Source organism: Gastrolobium bilobum, unplaced genomic scaffold, assembly GCF_033153095.1.
Source record: "Gastrolobium bilobum isolate Gb01-03AN ecotype WA unplaced genomic scaffold, APGP_CSIRO_Gbil_v1 utg11463, whole genome shotgun sequence".
NCBI classification, from domain to species: domain Eukaryota; kingdom Viridiplantae; phylum Streptophyta; class Magnoliopsida; order Fabales; family Fabaceae; genus Gastrolobium; species Gastrolobium bilobum.
In genome coordinates this window covers 189803-203270 of record NW_026896863.1, presented here as the reverse complement: position 1 = coordinate 203270, position 13468 = coordinate 189803, and the positions used below count along the sequence as shown (strand labels likewise).

General features: G+C 34.0%; 1 protein-coding gene across 2 annotated transcripts; it reads right to left on the bottom strand.

The window, feature by feature from the left end:
- Positions 1-20: 20 nt before the first annotated feature.
- LOC133302477 (rab GTPase-activating protein 22-like) lies at positions 21-12375 on the bottom strand. Of its 2 annotated transcripts, none has more exons than XM_061502255.1 (11): positions 12151-12375; positions 11075-11170; positions 9710-9813; positions 9149-9387; positions 8385-8507; positions 7749-7837; positions 3057-3162; positions 2666-2763; positions 2090-2350; positions 1724-1807; positions 21-217 (listed from the first exon to the last, which is right to left on the bottom strand). In XM_061502255.1, exons 1-11 carry the CDS (start codon positions 12238-12240, stop codon positions 197-199), a joined length of 1311 nt encoding a protein of 436 aa, XP_061358239.1. In that variant the 5' UTR covers positions 12241-12375; the 3' UTR covers positions 21-196. The 2 variants fall into 2 exon arrangements, with proteins under 2 accessions (XP_061358239.1, XP_061358240.1); XM_061502256.1 differs by lacking the exon at positions 21-217 and adding an exon at positions 1085-1129.
- Between the last annotated feature and the right edge of the window lie 1093 nt (positions 12376-13468).

Below are 13468 nucleotides of genomic sequence, written 5' to 3'. Positions count from 1 at the left end.
GTATACAACACCCTTATCAACGCCCCATTATTGCACCATAGGGCAACACTTACCACCTATAAATACGAGCTTCATCCTCAAGTATGCATCTTATCTAATTTGCATATTTTGTCTCAATCATTTATTAAGTTAACTATCTTGAGTTCTTATAGGTGCATCACCTCCTTTGCCCATCAGTGCACATAGAAAAGTCTCTTCAACGATCCTCAACCTCTATCTGTAAGACCAAGAAACCACATCACAACCGTTTCAAGCAAGACCATCTTAACATCTTATTAAAATATTTGGTGATAACCTACTCTTGGCCAACAATTTCATTAGTGCTATTAAAGATTAAGCATGAATTGAATTTTATGAAATTGAAAAAAAAAAGTATCAACCAAAAGAAGAAATTGCAAATAATAAGTATTCATCCAAAGGAATGTAACATTGGATTTGAATGTAAGGATAAAATAAACTGTCAATTAAGTTAATATAACGAGGCACCTTGATTATGCGATGAAACTAATACAACACCTTGTTCAATATAACATACTTTTTAGTTTTCTTATTTGATCAATGGAGTTTATTTGAGTTAATAATAATCCCTCTTTCGTAGGACTCGTCAAAGGGAATTTGTTTTTCTTTCTTGCTAGATTTTAAATACATCTTTATTCACTTGACCATTCAATGGTCTCCAACAAGATCACTTTAACTATTAGAAAGAAACTGATATAGAAGGCAAGAAATAGATATGAAGATCATAATCAATTTCATTGGCACGGATGGCTGTTTCCTGTACTTTTATTTTCCCTTTTACAATAACAAATATATCAAAAAGTACAAATAGATAGTTGTACAAAATAATTCCTTGTCAATTTACAATCTCACTTGTTCTTTTGAATGCACAAAAAAAAAAAATGAAATTAATTTCACATACAACAGTGGTCTCTCAGGGAATTTGATGGTTGGATACTTGGATCCCCCTTTTTCAATTCAGTAAACTCAAGTTCAAATTTGATGGACTCCATTATTGTCTTCCAGGGAAAAACATGGTAGTGTGCAGGAAGCAACACAACACTTGACCAGCCCCCCCCCCCCCCCCCAAAAAAAAAATCATTGGATATATTTGGTGCTAGGCTTTCTTGGCCTGCAGCAATTACAAAATTACTTGTATTAGTTAGGAGATAATGAAATTATATAGGAAACAAGAAAATAGAATAAGAATACACACACACACACATTAAATAAATAAATAAATAAAATCAAGAAACAATACATGCAAGGGAGATACAGGCAGTGCTCACCATAATAGTGGGAGATGTCACACATTTTGTTACCAAAAATGATTACCTAATGAGTAATGACATGCCAGACGACATTTTAAAGTAGCAGTAATTTTTTCTTTGAAGGATATAACGATACAATTGATCATGGCCATTGATTTTCAAATTTAACACTGACGCTAGGGTTATATCATATGATCAATCGCTGTCTATAGCGTAGTTTGATTTTCCACCCAGAATATGGAAATATGAAAGAGGGTGAGTTTGAAATAATGGTAAAACTGATTATTTGTGATATAAAAAGGTAATGGGTTCAAATTTGAGAAACAATATCTTTGCATATATGCAAGGGTAAGACTATGTATAAAGAACTACTCCACCCCTACCCTCGCTAGTCGGGTTTACTGTCAAAATATGAATATATGAAAAGAAGGGAAAAAAAGTTGTAGAGAAAATACCTTTCTCAAATATTTCTTGTGAAGTTTCATAGCCCCAGTGCAAGCTTTTCTGGCATCTAGACTTCCAGTTATGTCATTCAATATCTGAAAAGAATTATGTCACAGGAGCAAAGAAGGAAGTTAATAGATACAAAAAAGGATAACAAAATTTGTTGAAGAATATAACAAGTCTTTTTTTTTTTTAATAAAATATATAAAGTCTTAAGGCACAACTATCATTATGAAATAAATGAATTAACACTACATATTATAAAGCTTGTTCATCAAATAGGGAAAAAAGTATTTCATTTCTTTTGTTAATTTCGTACCAAAGTGATAGCTCCAACTAATTTAGTGCAATCTAAACTTAGATGTCACAAAACTAACCTTAACAACATCATCCAAGCCCCGAGCTTCGTGGAGTAGTTTTGCTTTTTTTTCTTTCAACACACTAGCAACAAGGAAAACAGATATAGGAAGAGGAGCTCCAGCAGTATTTGCTCCATTTTTCATATTTTGTCTCTCAAACTTTCCACATTGACGTATTGACTTTGCTTTTCCTCTGGTGCCCTCAGCTTTTTCAGAAGCTGAATGAGGCTCTTCATACATCAAGAACAAATCAGGATCATATTCTAGAGCCCACATCATCTGTTAAAATTTCAAGTAATTTGTTACCAATCATCATTTTACAAAGATTCCCGAGATATCCATTCCCAAATCTTCAAAAAAAGGAATCATGACTCCATAAACTGCTTTCATGGAAAAATAATCATTACACCGAGGTATAAACATCAAGCGAAAACCATCAAGAACAGTCTGAAAGAATAATGAGTTATGACAAAGCAAAAGTTGGAAATCATATCATACTGAGGGCACGTGTTATATGCGGAAATCAACTTAATGTTCCTTTGTTCAATAAATGTAATATAACATATCACAAAGTACAAAAGAAGCCAAACATACCTCCCAAAGGTACAATGAATCACAAAAGGAGAATTCTCGTCGAAACAGAACCATTAGCATCCGAAAAGCAAACAGATAGTCACCTCCACCAAGATGTTCTGTGCTCCAAAATTAAAAAACAGCACATTGTTACTTTCCATTTTTAAACTTATTTGCGAACAATGGTAACAAAATTAAATTTTTTAAAAATAAAAACAGAGGAGGGATTTTATTCAACAATTTTGAATGACAATACAACTGAAATCATAACAAATAATTCTCATCAATATTTTCTTGCAATCATCATTTCTTAAAAACAACAATCACACAAAATCCACACAATTGGAGTTAGAAAATTCTACTCCATATTTGACCATAAATAAAATACAAAAGCACATATGCAAGAAAATACCTAAATGTTTATGTAGTTTGGGATCAATTACTTGAGTAATCGAAGCCAAATTACTTAGTTGAACCTCCACCCCAACAGAGCCATTGGTGCATCTGAAATTGCCTCGCTTTAAAAATTCAAACACACAGATCATAAGAAACTGAGATAAAGTTGAATGAAGTACCACTAATAAAATTTGTAGTGTCTACCAAAAAGGTCATAGCTATAAATCGTAAATTTTACTGTTTGCATGGAATGCTTGTGAACCCACTTCTTAAATATAATTTCAGGGAGCTATTATCAATATCGACTCTCCTAAAAGATTAAGTCGTTAGGTAAAGGCTCATGAAAGATTTTATTACAGCCCTAAAACTCCTTATCATGCAAGACACCTTCGGGCTTCAAGCATGGGCAATGCACTTGCCCATTCTTTTACCATGTACTGAAATTGAACTTTTATTTAGAAGAATGAGAATGTCAATGATTGAACTCTTATCCATGTAGTCATAGAGGTTCTGATACCATATCAATAACCAACTCTCCTAAAAGTTTAACTCGCTAACTGTAGGATAATGAAGGGTTTTATCACATCTCTAACATATACAAATACATCATAGAATTCCAAGTTGATATCTGCAAACCTTGAAGCTCAATTATAATTTTATAAAAGTAAGTCCATCTTTCAAATTTGGGACAATTCCAATTGTTCATGGCGAAATGGCATAGTTTTGTAACACAAATATATGACCAAGTATGCATAAGACAAGTAAACAAGGGAAGAATAGACATAAAAAAAAGATTAAAATTATAAAAAAAAGGAGACTGTAACTGGTTTCCATTTTTTTTTTTTTGATAACAACTGGTTTCCATTTTTAATATCATAACACATGGATTTCTGAAACAGCACAATTAGGACATTAGAGTCAAACCTCTAAGAACTCAAGCCCAGGTTTTAAGAAGCCTATATGCATTGTGCTACTTAAACAATAGATAATATCTAAAAGTGAACGATCAGGATGAAGCAAATTAGGAATACAACTTTTCATAGAAAAACCTACAGCACAAATTACAGTACTTGATCCTCTAAAAGCCCTGTACCCTTATGAGGGAAAATCCAATAAAAAAACACCAGAACTTTTTATTGAATGTTTTTTTCATCTTTTCAAGAAATATTTGCATAAAAAATGCATAGTTTTAAATAGCGGGTAGCGGTCAGTAGCGGCCGACCCCCAAAACGCTATAGCGGTATAGCGGGTAGCGGTAAAGCCGCTACTGTGAAGTCCATATTTACTTATAATAAATTATACCACATATAAATATTATATAACTTCTATAAGAAAAGAAATCACCCAAAATAGGAGGAGATGAGGAATGGAAAATATAATACTACACATTCAAAAGAAAGATTCAAGGAACATAAAGTAACTAAATTAATAACAATACAGCCAAACACATTTTTTTAAGGTCATTCTTATTACTTCAAAAGATCAATTATCTCATATATTATTTAATATGATTTATTTTATGTGAGAGAAATTCTAAATATTAATGAATAAATCAACAATAATAATTTTATAATTTTCTATTTTAATATAAAATATAAATTTTATATTATATATATATAATGGTAACAAATTATTTTTATATTACATTATAAGATCATGCAAAAATTATAATTTATTTAAAGTATATAATATAAATCTTGATTATTAAAAATAAATATATTTGATTAAAATGTGAATTGGTGGATAGAAAAATAATGGGACTTGAAATTATTGTTATTATGATTTTAAATAAAAATAGGAAAGAGGAGAATAGGGGTAATGATGCAATGAACTAGGAGAAGGAGCTGTCAAAACTCAGTTTCCAAGAATCTGAATAATAGCTGCAGCCTGCAGCATCACCTACAGCTTTTTCTCTTGACTTCTTCGCATTATTTCTTTTTTTTAATTATGTATTTAGTAGCATTCTTAAATTTTGTCAAACCAAGCACTGCAACGGACACATTACCCAAAAGCTGGCAGCAAAATCAATAAAGAAAAAGGAAGGTGATAACATTACCCAAAAAAATCGCTGGCTTTTCAACTAAAATATCTATTTTACCCCTCACTTATTCTGGCCTTTTCCTATTAAACCCTTAAATGATACTCAAATTTACAAAATGCTGCCACCCGTGCGTTTTACATTTCTTTTTCTCCCTGAATGTCTGTAACTTCTCTTCAATTCCCTGTAGCGGCGCAGTAGCGCCGCAAGAGCTTCCGTCCGCCACCGCCGCAACCGGCCGCTACTGACCGCTACCGGAAACCGTCGCGTCGCGGTGCGAAAATAGCGGTTGGGTGCCGCAACACGCAACTGAAGCGGTATAGCGCGCTAAAGCGGCGCTATTTCAATCATAGAAAAAATGTGCTAAAAGTAAGATAATAATGTTGTAAATATTAGGTCTTTTATTATTATTAGTATTTGTTGTATTGAGCCAAGCCCATTAGGTCAAGAATTAGGTTTTTTAGTCTCTATAAATAGAGACCTCTTTGTATCAGATTAAAACACAACTCAATAATATTTCAAATACCCTTTTCTTTCAAGTTGGTATCAGAGCTCTCGATCCTGAGGGCTCTGCTTCCGCGCCTACGAAACCTTTTATTTTATTTTTTTTCGTCTCTCGCTGCCATCAGCCGCCACCGAAATTTTTTTCCGAGGACCTCTTGGACCGAGAAGACCACTTCCACACCATTGTTCCTCTTCCTTTTCTTTTGTTTTTTCTTGTCTCGCACAGAGAACACAGTAACAAAACATCGAAGAACACTAAAACCATCGGACACAGAACCTGTTCATCGCGATTTGGACCCTTTTCCGGTGGATTTTTTACTCCGACCAGCCACAGACCCAGCCGCGCTTGCCGGACAACGCCGCTCTGAAAAGCCCAAGGTCATCGAACGTCAGACGCGCCTCCATTCTCCCTGCGCGTGAAGCCCACGTGCCGCCAGCTTCTCCGGCGCGTGATGGCGCGTTACGGCGGTTCTCGTGGTCGGACCACTGCAGTCCTGATCGTCTCTCCACGCTCGTTCTGGATTTGTGCTCACCTCTTTGATCGGACTTCGTTTGGTATTTTTTCCGAATTTTTTGGCTTCTTGGAGCTTTTTCGTTGACTGTTTTTGTGCAGTATGTCCTCTTCTCAAAGGATTTCCTTTACAAAGTTTTATGGTGGTGCATCTTCTAGACCTAAGAGAGATGATCGATGGTGTTCGTAGTCATATCAAGGATTTATGCTTTCGCCTCCATGGAAAGCAAACTGTCTTAGAAAAGATGGCAAGGATGCGTGGTCAAGCGCATTTTACTTCCTCTGAAATAACCCCTGCACCTAATGAGACCCAACCTGCATTTCGTCCAGATGAATTGGAACGGCTCCGAACCATCCTTGATTATCTGAGTAAGCCATCTGATACTAGTGCTTTGGCTATGACTGGTATGAGCTCCAAAACTCATTCTTTCCTTTCTTCATGTAATGATTTTAAATATTCTTGGGTTGTTGATTCTAGTGCTACTGATCATATGGCTTGTTGTGCTGACTCCTTTACTTCTTATCATCCTACCATTGGAACCCATACAATAGCCATAGCTGATGGCTCACATACATCAGTTGCGGGTTCTGGTGACATAAACTTACAGCAGTCCTTACATCTTAAAGATGCTCTTCATGTTCCTAAACTCTCCACGAATCTTCTTTCTATTCATAAAATTACAAAAGATTTGAATTGTACTGTAACCTTCTTCCCTACCCATTGTGTTTTTCAGGATCTCGCCACGGGGAAGACGATTGGTCTAAAGAGTAAGGTGGGCTGTACTAACTGGTGTCACAATCTCCCGAAAATAAAGTAACAGATCACATCTTCATGTCTCATGGTCAATCAACTGCTGATTCTTTGATTTGGCTTTATCATAAGCGTTTGGGACATCCTCCTTTTAGTTTACTCAAGTCTTTATTTCCATCATTGTTTTTGTCTAAGTCTGTTGAGTCTTTTCATTGTGATGTTTGTGAGTTTGCTAAGCATCATCGTGTGTGTTTTCCTTCTAGTAGTACTAAGAGTGTTGAACCTTTTGATCTTATTCATTCTGATGTTTGGGGTCCTTCTGAAGTCCCTCATGCTTCTGGAAATAGATGGTTTGTTTCTTTTATTGATGATTGCACTCGTGTAACTTGAGTTTACTTAATGTGTGAAAAGTCTGAGGTACCACATCTGCTCTTTCAATTTTATAAAATGGTTGAGACCCAATTTGGTAAAAATATCAAGAGACTAAGAACAGATAATGGTACTGAATATGTTAATGAAGAAAAGAAGAAGTGGAAGAAGTGTTTTATCTGAATAATACTTTCTGAAACAGCACAATTAAAACATTAGAGTCAAACCTCTAAGAACTCAAGCCCAGGTTTTAAGAAGCCTATATGCATTGTGCTACTTAAACAATAGATAATATCTAAAAGTGAACGATCAGGATGAAGCAAATTAGGAATACAACTTTTCATAGAAAAACCTACAGCACAAATTACAGTACTTGATCCTCTAAAAGCCCTGTACCCTTATGAGGGAAAATCCAATAACCAAACACCGGAACTTTTTATTGAATGTTTTTTTCATCTTTTCAAGAAATATTTGCATAAAAAATGTACTAAAAGTAAGATAATAATAAAGTAGAGCATAGAGATAAGATGTTTACAAGTCTGCGCATCAGACGCTCAAAGCACCAAAATGCATCTGCTTCATCATCAAGTAGAATTATCATAGGGGAGCATAGGTCACTCATTCCTGTACAGAATTGTAAAATGTTAAAACCGGAAGCTTAGATTAATTGCAAATGGTGGTTGCAAGTATTTCTTGCAAGGTTGCAAGAAAAATAGAAGTAAAACTAATACATAAATGAGTATGTCCCATATATCTTATATTCTTTTTTTCCACAAAGAAACCCACGAGCTGTTCAGATTTGTCTACTAGGTTCACTTTTTTCCTTCAATGGAAATCAGTATAGAGGTCCGAATTTGACAGACCGTTTAAAAATGTTGACAAAATACACATGAAGGAACTGTTATGATCTTTCAAAAGCCCAAAATACTTGAACATAACAAGGTATCAAAATTAAATAATCTAAAAATGTTGTTTGGTTGTTGAGGTAAACATTAGGGTCAACAACTAGTCAAATATATCATAGAACAATGTAAACTAGTTACATGGAATTATCATATGTAGTGAAGCAAGATCTCAAAATTTAATAGGATTACTAAATATAGTACCGGCCTATGTCCAAAAGAGGAAAAATATGTAAGATTCAAATGGATCATTTGTGTAAAAAACCCACCTTGACCGTAGCCAACATCTTTATCGATCCAAGCATAAACAGCAAGAATATCCCATAGTTTTGACAAATTTTCTTGCTTCTCATAAAAAACTAATGTCCTATCAGTGCGAACCACATCAAGACCTGAAATATATTATGTACAAGAATAGGGTCATTCACCGTGTGAATTATATTATGTTGATAGGATTGTATCTTATTACTACATGAGAAAAACTTCAAAAGATAAGCATTCTTACCCATTTAAGGAAATCAAAGCCATTTAATTCATGCTGTATAAATCAAATTGCATTTGTACAATGATGAGACCTTGAGATGCACCACCCCAAAAGCTAGCTCAAAGGGTGGGAGTACCCAAGGTCTTATAAACCCCACATTAGTTGCCCATACAACCAATGTGGGACTCCAAGTCCCATACCTTGCAAATGGAATCCCAACATTCCACCATGCTTCCCTAGTGCGTGCCCCCACGCACAACTCCACATGATGGATGCTCTGATACCATTTGATGAGACCTTGAGATGCACCACCCCAAAAGCTAGCTCAAAGGGTGGGAATGCCCAAGGCCTTATAAACCCCACATTAGTTGACCATACAACCAATGTGGGACTCCAAGTCCCATACATACAATAATGCATTTTAGGCATAATGGATTTATGAAGAAAATAATTGCAGTCAGGGTTCTGTCTAAAACTCGGAATATATTTGTCTAAAAAATAAATAACATATAATGGAGAGAGTGCATTGAAAACAAACTATTCACAAACCTATTTGATGGAGAGTTAACATCCACTGGACTACTCTCTTGTCTGTCACCTTTTCTAAATTATTTGCAGCATCTAAACTATTCACAACCAATCCTTTGGCTGGATTTGTTTCTGGCATAATCAATGGATCTTGAATTGGCTGACCATCTTCAGATATTACAGGTGATGTAATAAATCTACCACTTCCAACGAGTGGAAACAATTGGCGGCATTCTTCCTTCCATGTGGCATATTGCATACTGACAAAATAAACATAGAAGTGATACTCAACTAACAATCTATTAGATTTAGAATTCAGAAACAGCAGTTTTAAATTACAAAAAGTATTCTGTATTATCCCTGTATAAATGATGTGGAAGCAATTCTTACTGTATTTCTTAAGGCATATCAAGCCTGTGGTGACATATTATATATACTGTAATTTTATTTAAAAAGGAAGACCAAGCAACAGAGAAGTGCAGAATCGTAAAATTTTAACTGTTCTAGGTTGCCGTGGTGGTAACAAGGGTGAAAAAAGAGGATTCTTACCAAACATAATTATTAAATGGGAAAAACAATTACCTCCGTCGCTGTCTTATCTGATCTCTTTCCTCAAATGTACTCTTGGGATCATAACAACCAAGTAGAAATTCCCAAACTTCTCCCCTAATTGATGGATGGACTCCCTGGATTGAAAATTTTAATAAACTAACCATCAACCCACAGCCACATATACACACAGACAATTACTTATCTTTTTGCACTCATGCACATAAGCAAACCATAATCTTCAATAATTTTTAGAGGCATGGAAAACCAATAATATGATCAGCACATCACATGCATTACTCAAGATCATGAAGAATAAGATTAAATATGAATAAAATAAATCAATAGGAGAGCTTTACACGACTATCATCAGTCATTTATGAATGAGCACATATTTATATGTGTACATATATATGCAATGGAACTAGCATAGAAAATGAACATTAGACCAGAAATTATTAATGGACAAAAGTCATCATCTGAAAAACAAAAAGGAGATCTAAAGTGAACAACAATTTCCTTTCCTTCCTCATTATTCATAGATTAAAAAGAAATGTTCTGCAGTAGTTTTCTTATGATAATACTCACTACAATATGATGGAACCAGTATTATATTGATATGAAAGAATGGAGATAAACTCCTACAAGATTGTTCTAAGACAAGGAAAAGATGCAAACTACAGTAATAATCACCAACAACACTGATATACAGTAGAAATAACAAAGAAAATTACAAGTAAAAGGACCTCCCAAGCTCACCCTTAGAATCAACAACCTAGACTCTAAGAGATCCCAAATTCCACACTAAACCAATACTGAATTCATGCCTGTCCCATTCCACACATTCCCTCTCCTTTTATTCCCTCTAAGAATATTCTAGAAGATTTTCCTAACAAACTAACTAACCCGCTCACCACTTTCAGCCTATGATGAGTCTTACAAGAGGTTTAAGTATTAAAACAAAAGAAACACGTATTTTTCTGAAAAAATAAGTATGAAAAAAAGGAAGAATGTGTAAGAAATATTGAAATGCGTGGAAAAAGGACTTTCAATCTAATCCCAGTCAACGATATATTGAAATCTGCAACTCCCTGGAACTTGGCCAGTCTGATTTATTACTGATACTTAGTTGTCTGTATGCACTGCGATTTCCAACCATGGTATTAGGATCTCATGTTCCAAAGAGAGCCAAATAAGACCCATAAAAATCAAGTTCAGTTATATTCCAAGAGTTAATTCCACCCATATTATATCATAAGACAGATTCCCTCAGGTTTTTCCAACAAACTAGAGTACCCCATTGCACCTGACTACAAAGTACTTAAAGTAGGAGACAGACTTAATTCAATATCCTCAAACATATTGAACCAACATTTTAACAATAAAAAAAGCAATTACCCCTCGGTATATTCGGCTTAGAGTCTTTCCTATATCTAGATATCCTTCTTGAGTAAATGCAGCATGCCATTTTCTTGAGCTTAGTGTTTTACCAGCCTGCACCACGTAATAAAAAAAGTTAAAAATCCAAGATTGGCAATCCAATTAAATGTAAAAATTCTCAGCTGAAGGCATATAATTTTTGTATTAAGGTGCAGAATCATCTAATTGATTTATGTTATTGAATGTCTTACAAGATAAAAACCCAACAAGGACTCATTTGGTATTAGTAATGATCCGTCATAAATTACCAATTGTATTTTATCCATACTCAGATTTAATTCTCTTAAAAGTTTAAACTAATCTAACAATTAATAACCACTCCATATGCTGCTTATAATGGTGAAATAGAAATCTGAACACGTCTAGAGTTTCACTTAATCAAGTTTCACTTGATGATTTAACTCATTAAGAGCCCCCAATTCATAAAACTAGCATAAGAATCAGGTTGTATCTATAAAACTGGGGACAATCATATAATCAATAACATTTACGTTCAACTTTGCATTTTTGATATGGTCATTTCTGTATAATAAATTCCAGTCACTTAATCAAATTTCATTGATTAAAATGATACTTGATATCACTGAATTTAAAATTCATAACAAGCAAAAGATAAACTATCCTAAAAGCTACAATCAAAACTTTTTTCCTTTTGATAAAATCCCATCATCAAAACCATTGCTGACAACTCTGTGAAAGTCAACAACCCATTTAACACATTTACCCTCATGTATGATTTTCAATTATTTGAAATCACAAGCTATCCCCCAAATGAACAAAAGTTTAAATATATATATATATATATATAGACACACACACACACACATTTAAACTATGACATTCTTAAATGGCCAAATGTATTCACTTAACTGATTTTAAATTCATATTGACATGCATTGCTCATAAAAATCCAACACCAATTTCCATCAACCCAATACTTCTTATTCACCAATGATCAAAGATACCCAGATTAAGATACTCAATACCAAACAAATATATATTAAATCCAAAAAAAAATGGGGAAAAAAACAGACCTTGATCTTAAATCGAGTAATGGGAACATCAGTGCACTCGGGGCGAGTTTCATAGAAAGTGTCAGCTGGAACTCCTGGATCTCTCCACATCCCAAACAAACAAAAGAACTCTCAGGTAAAAAAAAACACAGTGAAAGAAAAAGCAATGATTTTTGGTATCAATAATCCTTGCCAGCACACAGGAGCTGGACCCCTTTTAACAGATCAAGCAAACCCAGCAACAAAAACTTGTCAACTGAAGAATTCAAAGGGGACCCAGCTCCAAAAAAAAAAAAAAAACTACATAGAACCCAAAAACTAGTTTTTTATTTTTTGTTTGGTTATTAGTTAGAAGATATAGCGTTGTGGGGTAGGGTTGATTGATGGTGAAGTAGTGATGATGATGTTTGAGTAAGTTAGTAATTAATACTAACTTGTGTTTTTCTCTGTTTGGTTTTTGTTTTTGTTTTTGTTTTTTTAACTTTCTTTTACCGGTTTTTGTTATGTAACCTGTGCGCGCGTGTAGGTTTTTTTTAGTTGGTATTTCTTATTGTAAAAGAAAATAAATAAATAAATATACAATTTCTTCCTTGAAAAATAAAAAATAAAATAAAAACATTGAAACCGAAATATGGGAACAAGTGAGGTAAGATTCGATTAAACCATAATTATCTTGTTCGATCCAAACCGAATCAATCCCATGAATCAACCCCGTGATTTTAGGTTGGATGGATTTGGGTCATCAGGTTATAAATAGTATTTTAGCATCTATACAAAACGTGGTGAAGAACTTGGACCCCATTCTTGCTGCGTTGATAGGTCTATGAAAGATGTAATTTGTGTTGTTTTTGTCTAAGAAAATTTTCATCTATACACATTGGTTTATGAAAAATGAACTTGGACCACATTGGTTCATTCATAAACTAATTTTTTGTCGTTACATACCTTTTCGAACAATACAAATAGAGAAATACTAGTATCATATTATAGGATATTAGTATCTTATGTCATAGAAACAAAGTATGTGAAGTCTACTTTTTAAAAAATAAAAATAAATAAGTGAGTCTCACATGATTTGTGTCTATAACATAAGATACTAATCTCTTACAATACGAGATTATTATTTCGCATATAAATAATATTTTTTTATGACTGAATCGTATATTTAGTCAACCACAATCTCTTACCAAAAATACCTTTTTAGTTTACTTTCTTATTATGTAATTTGCAATTGCAATTATTGGAGTATCATTTGATATTTTTGTTAGGTAAAAAATCACCCTGAGACTTGGTCTTGAGCAAGAGTCTGCTGACCAAGCTTTTACGCGGTAACAGACTG

Coding starts and splice junctions, on each gene's coding strand:
- LOC133302477 (XM_061502255.1), bottom strand. CDS start 12,240: ATGTGGAGAGATCCAGGAGTTCCAGCTGACACTTTCTATGAAACTCGC. Junction 3,163..7,748: donor AGCGTCTGATGCGCAGACTT/GTAAACATCTTA, acceptor GAATTTTTAAAG/CGAGGCAATTTCAGATGCAC. Junction 2,351..2,665: donor ATTCATTGTACCTTTGGGAG/GTATGTTTGGCT, acceptor AAATTTTAACAG/ATGATGTGGGCTCTAGAATA.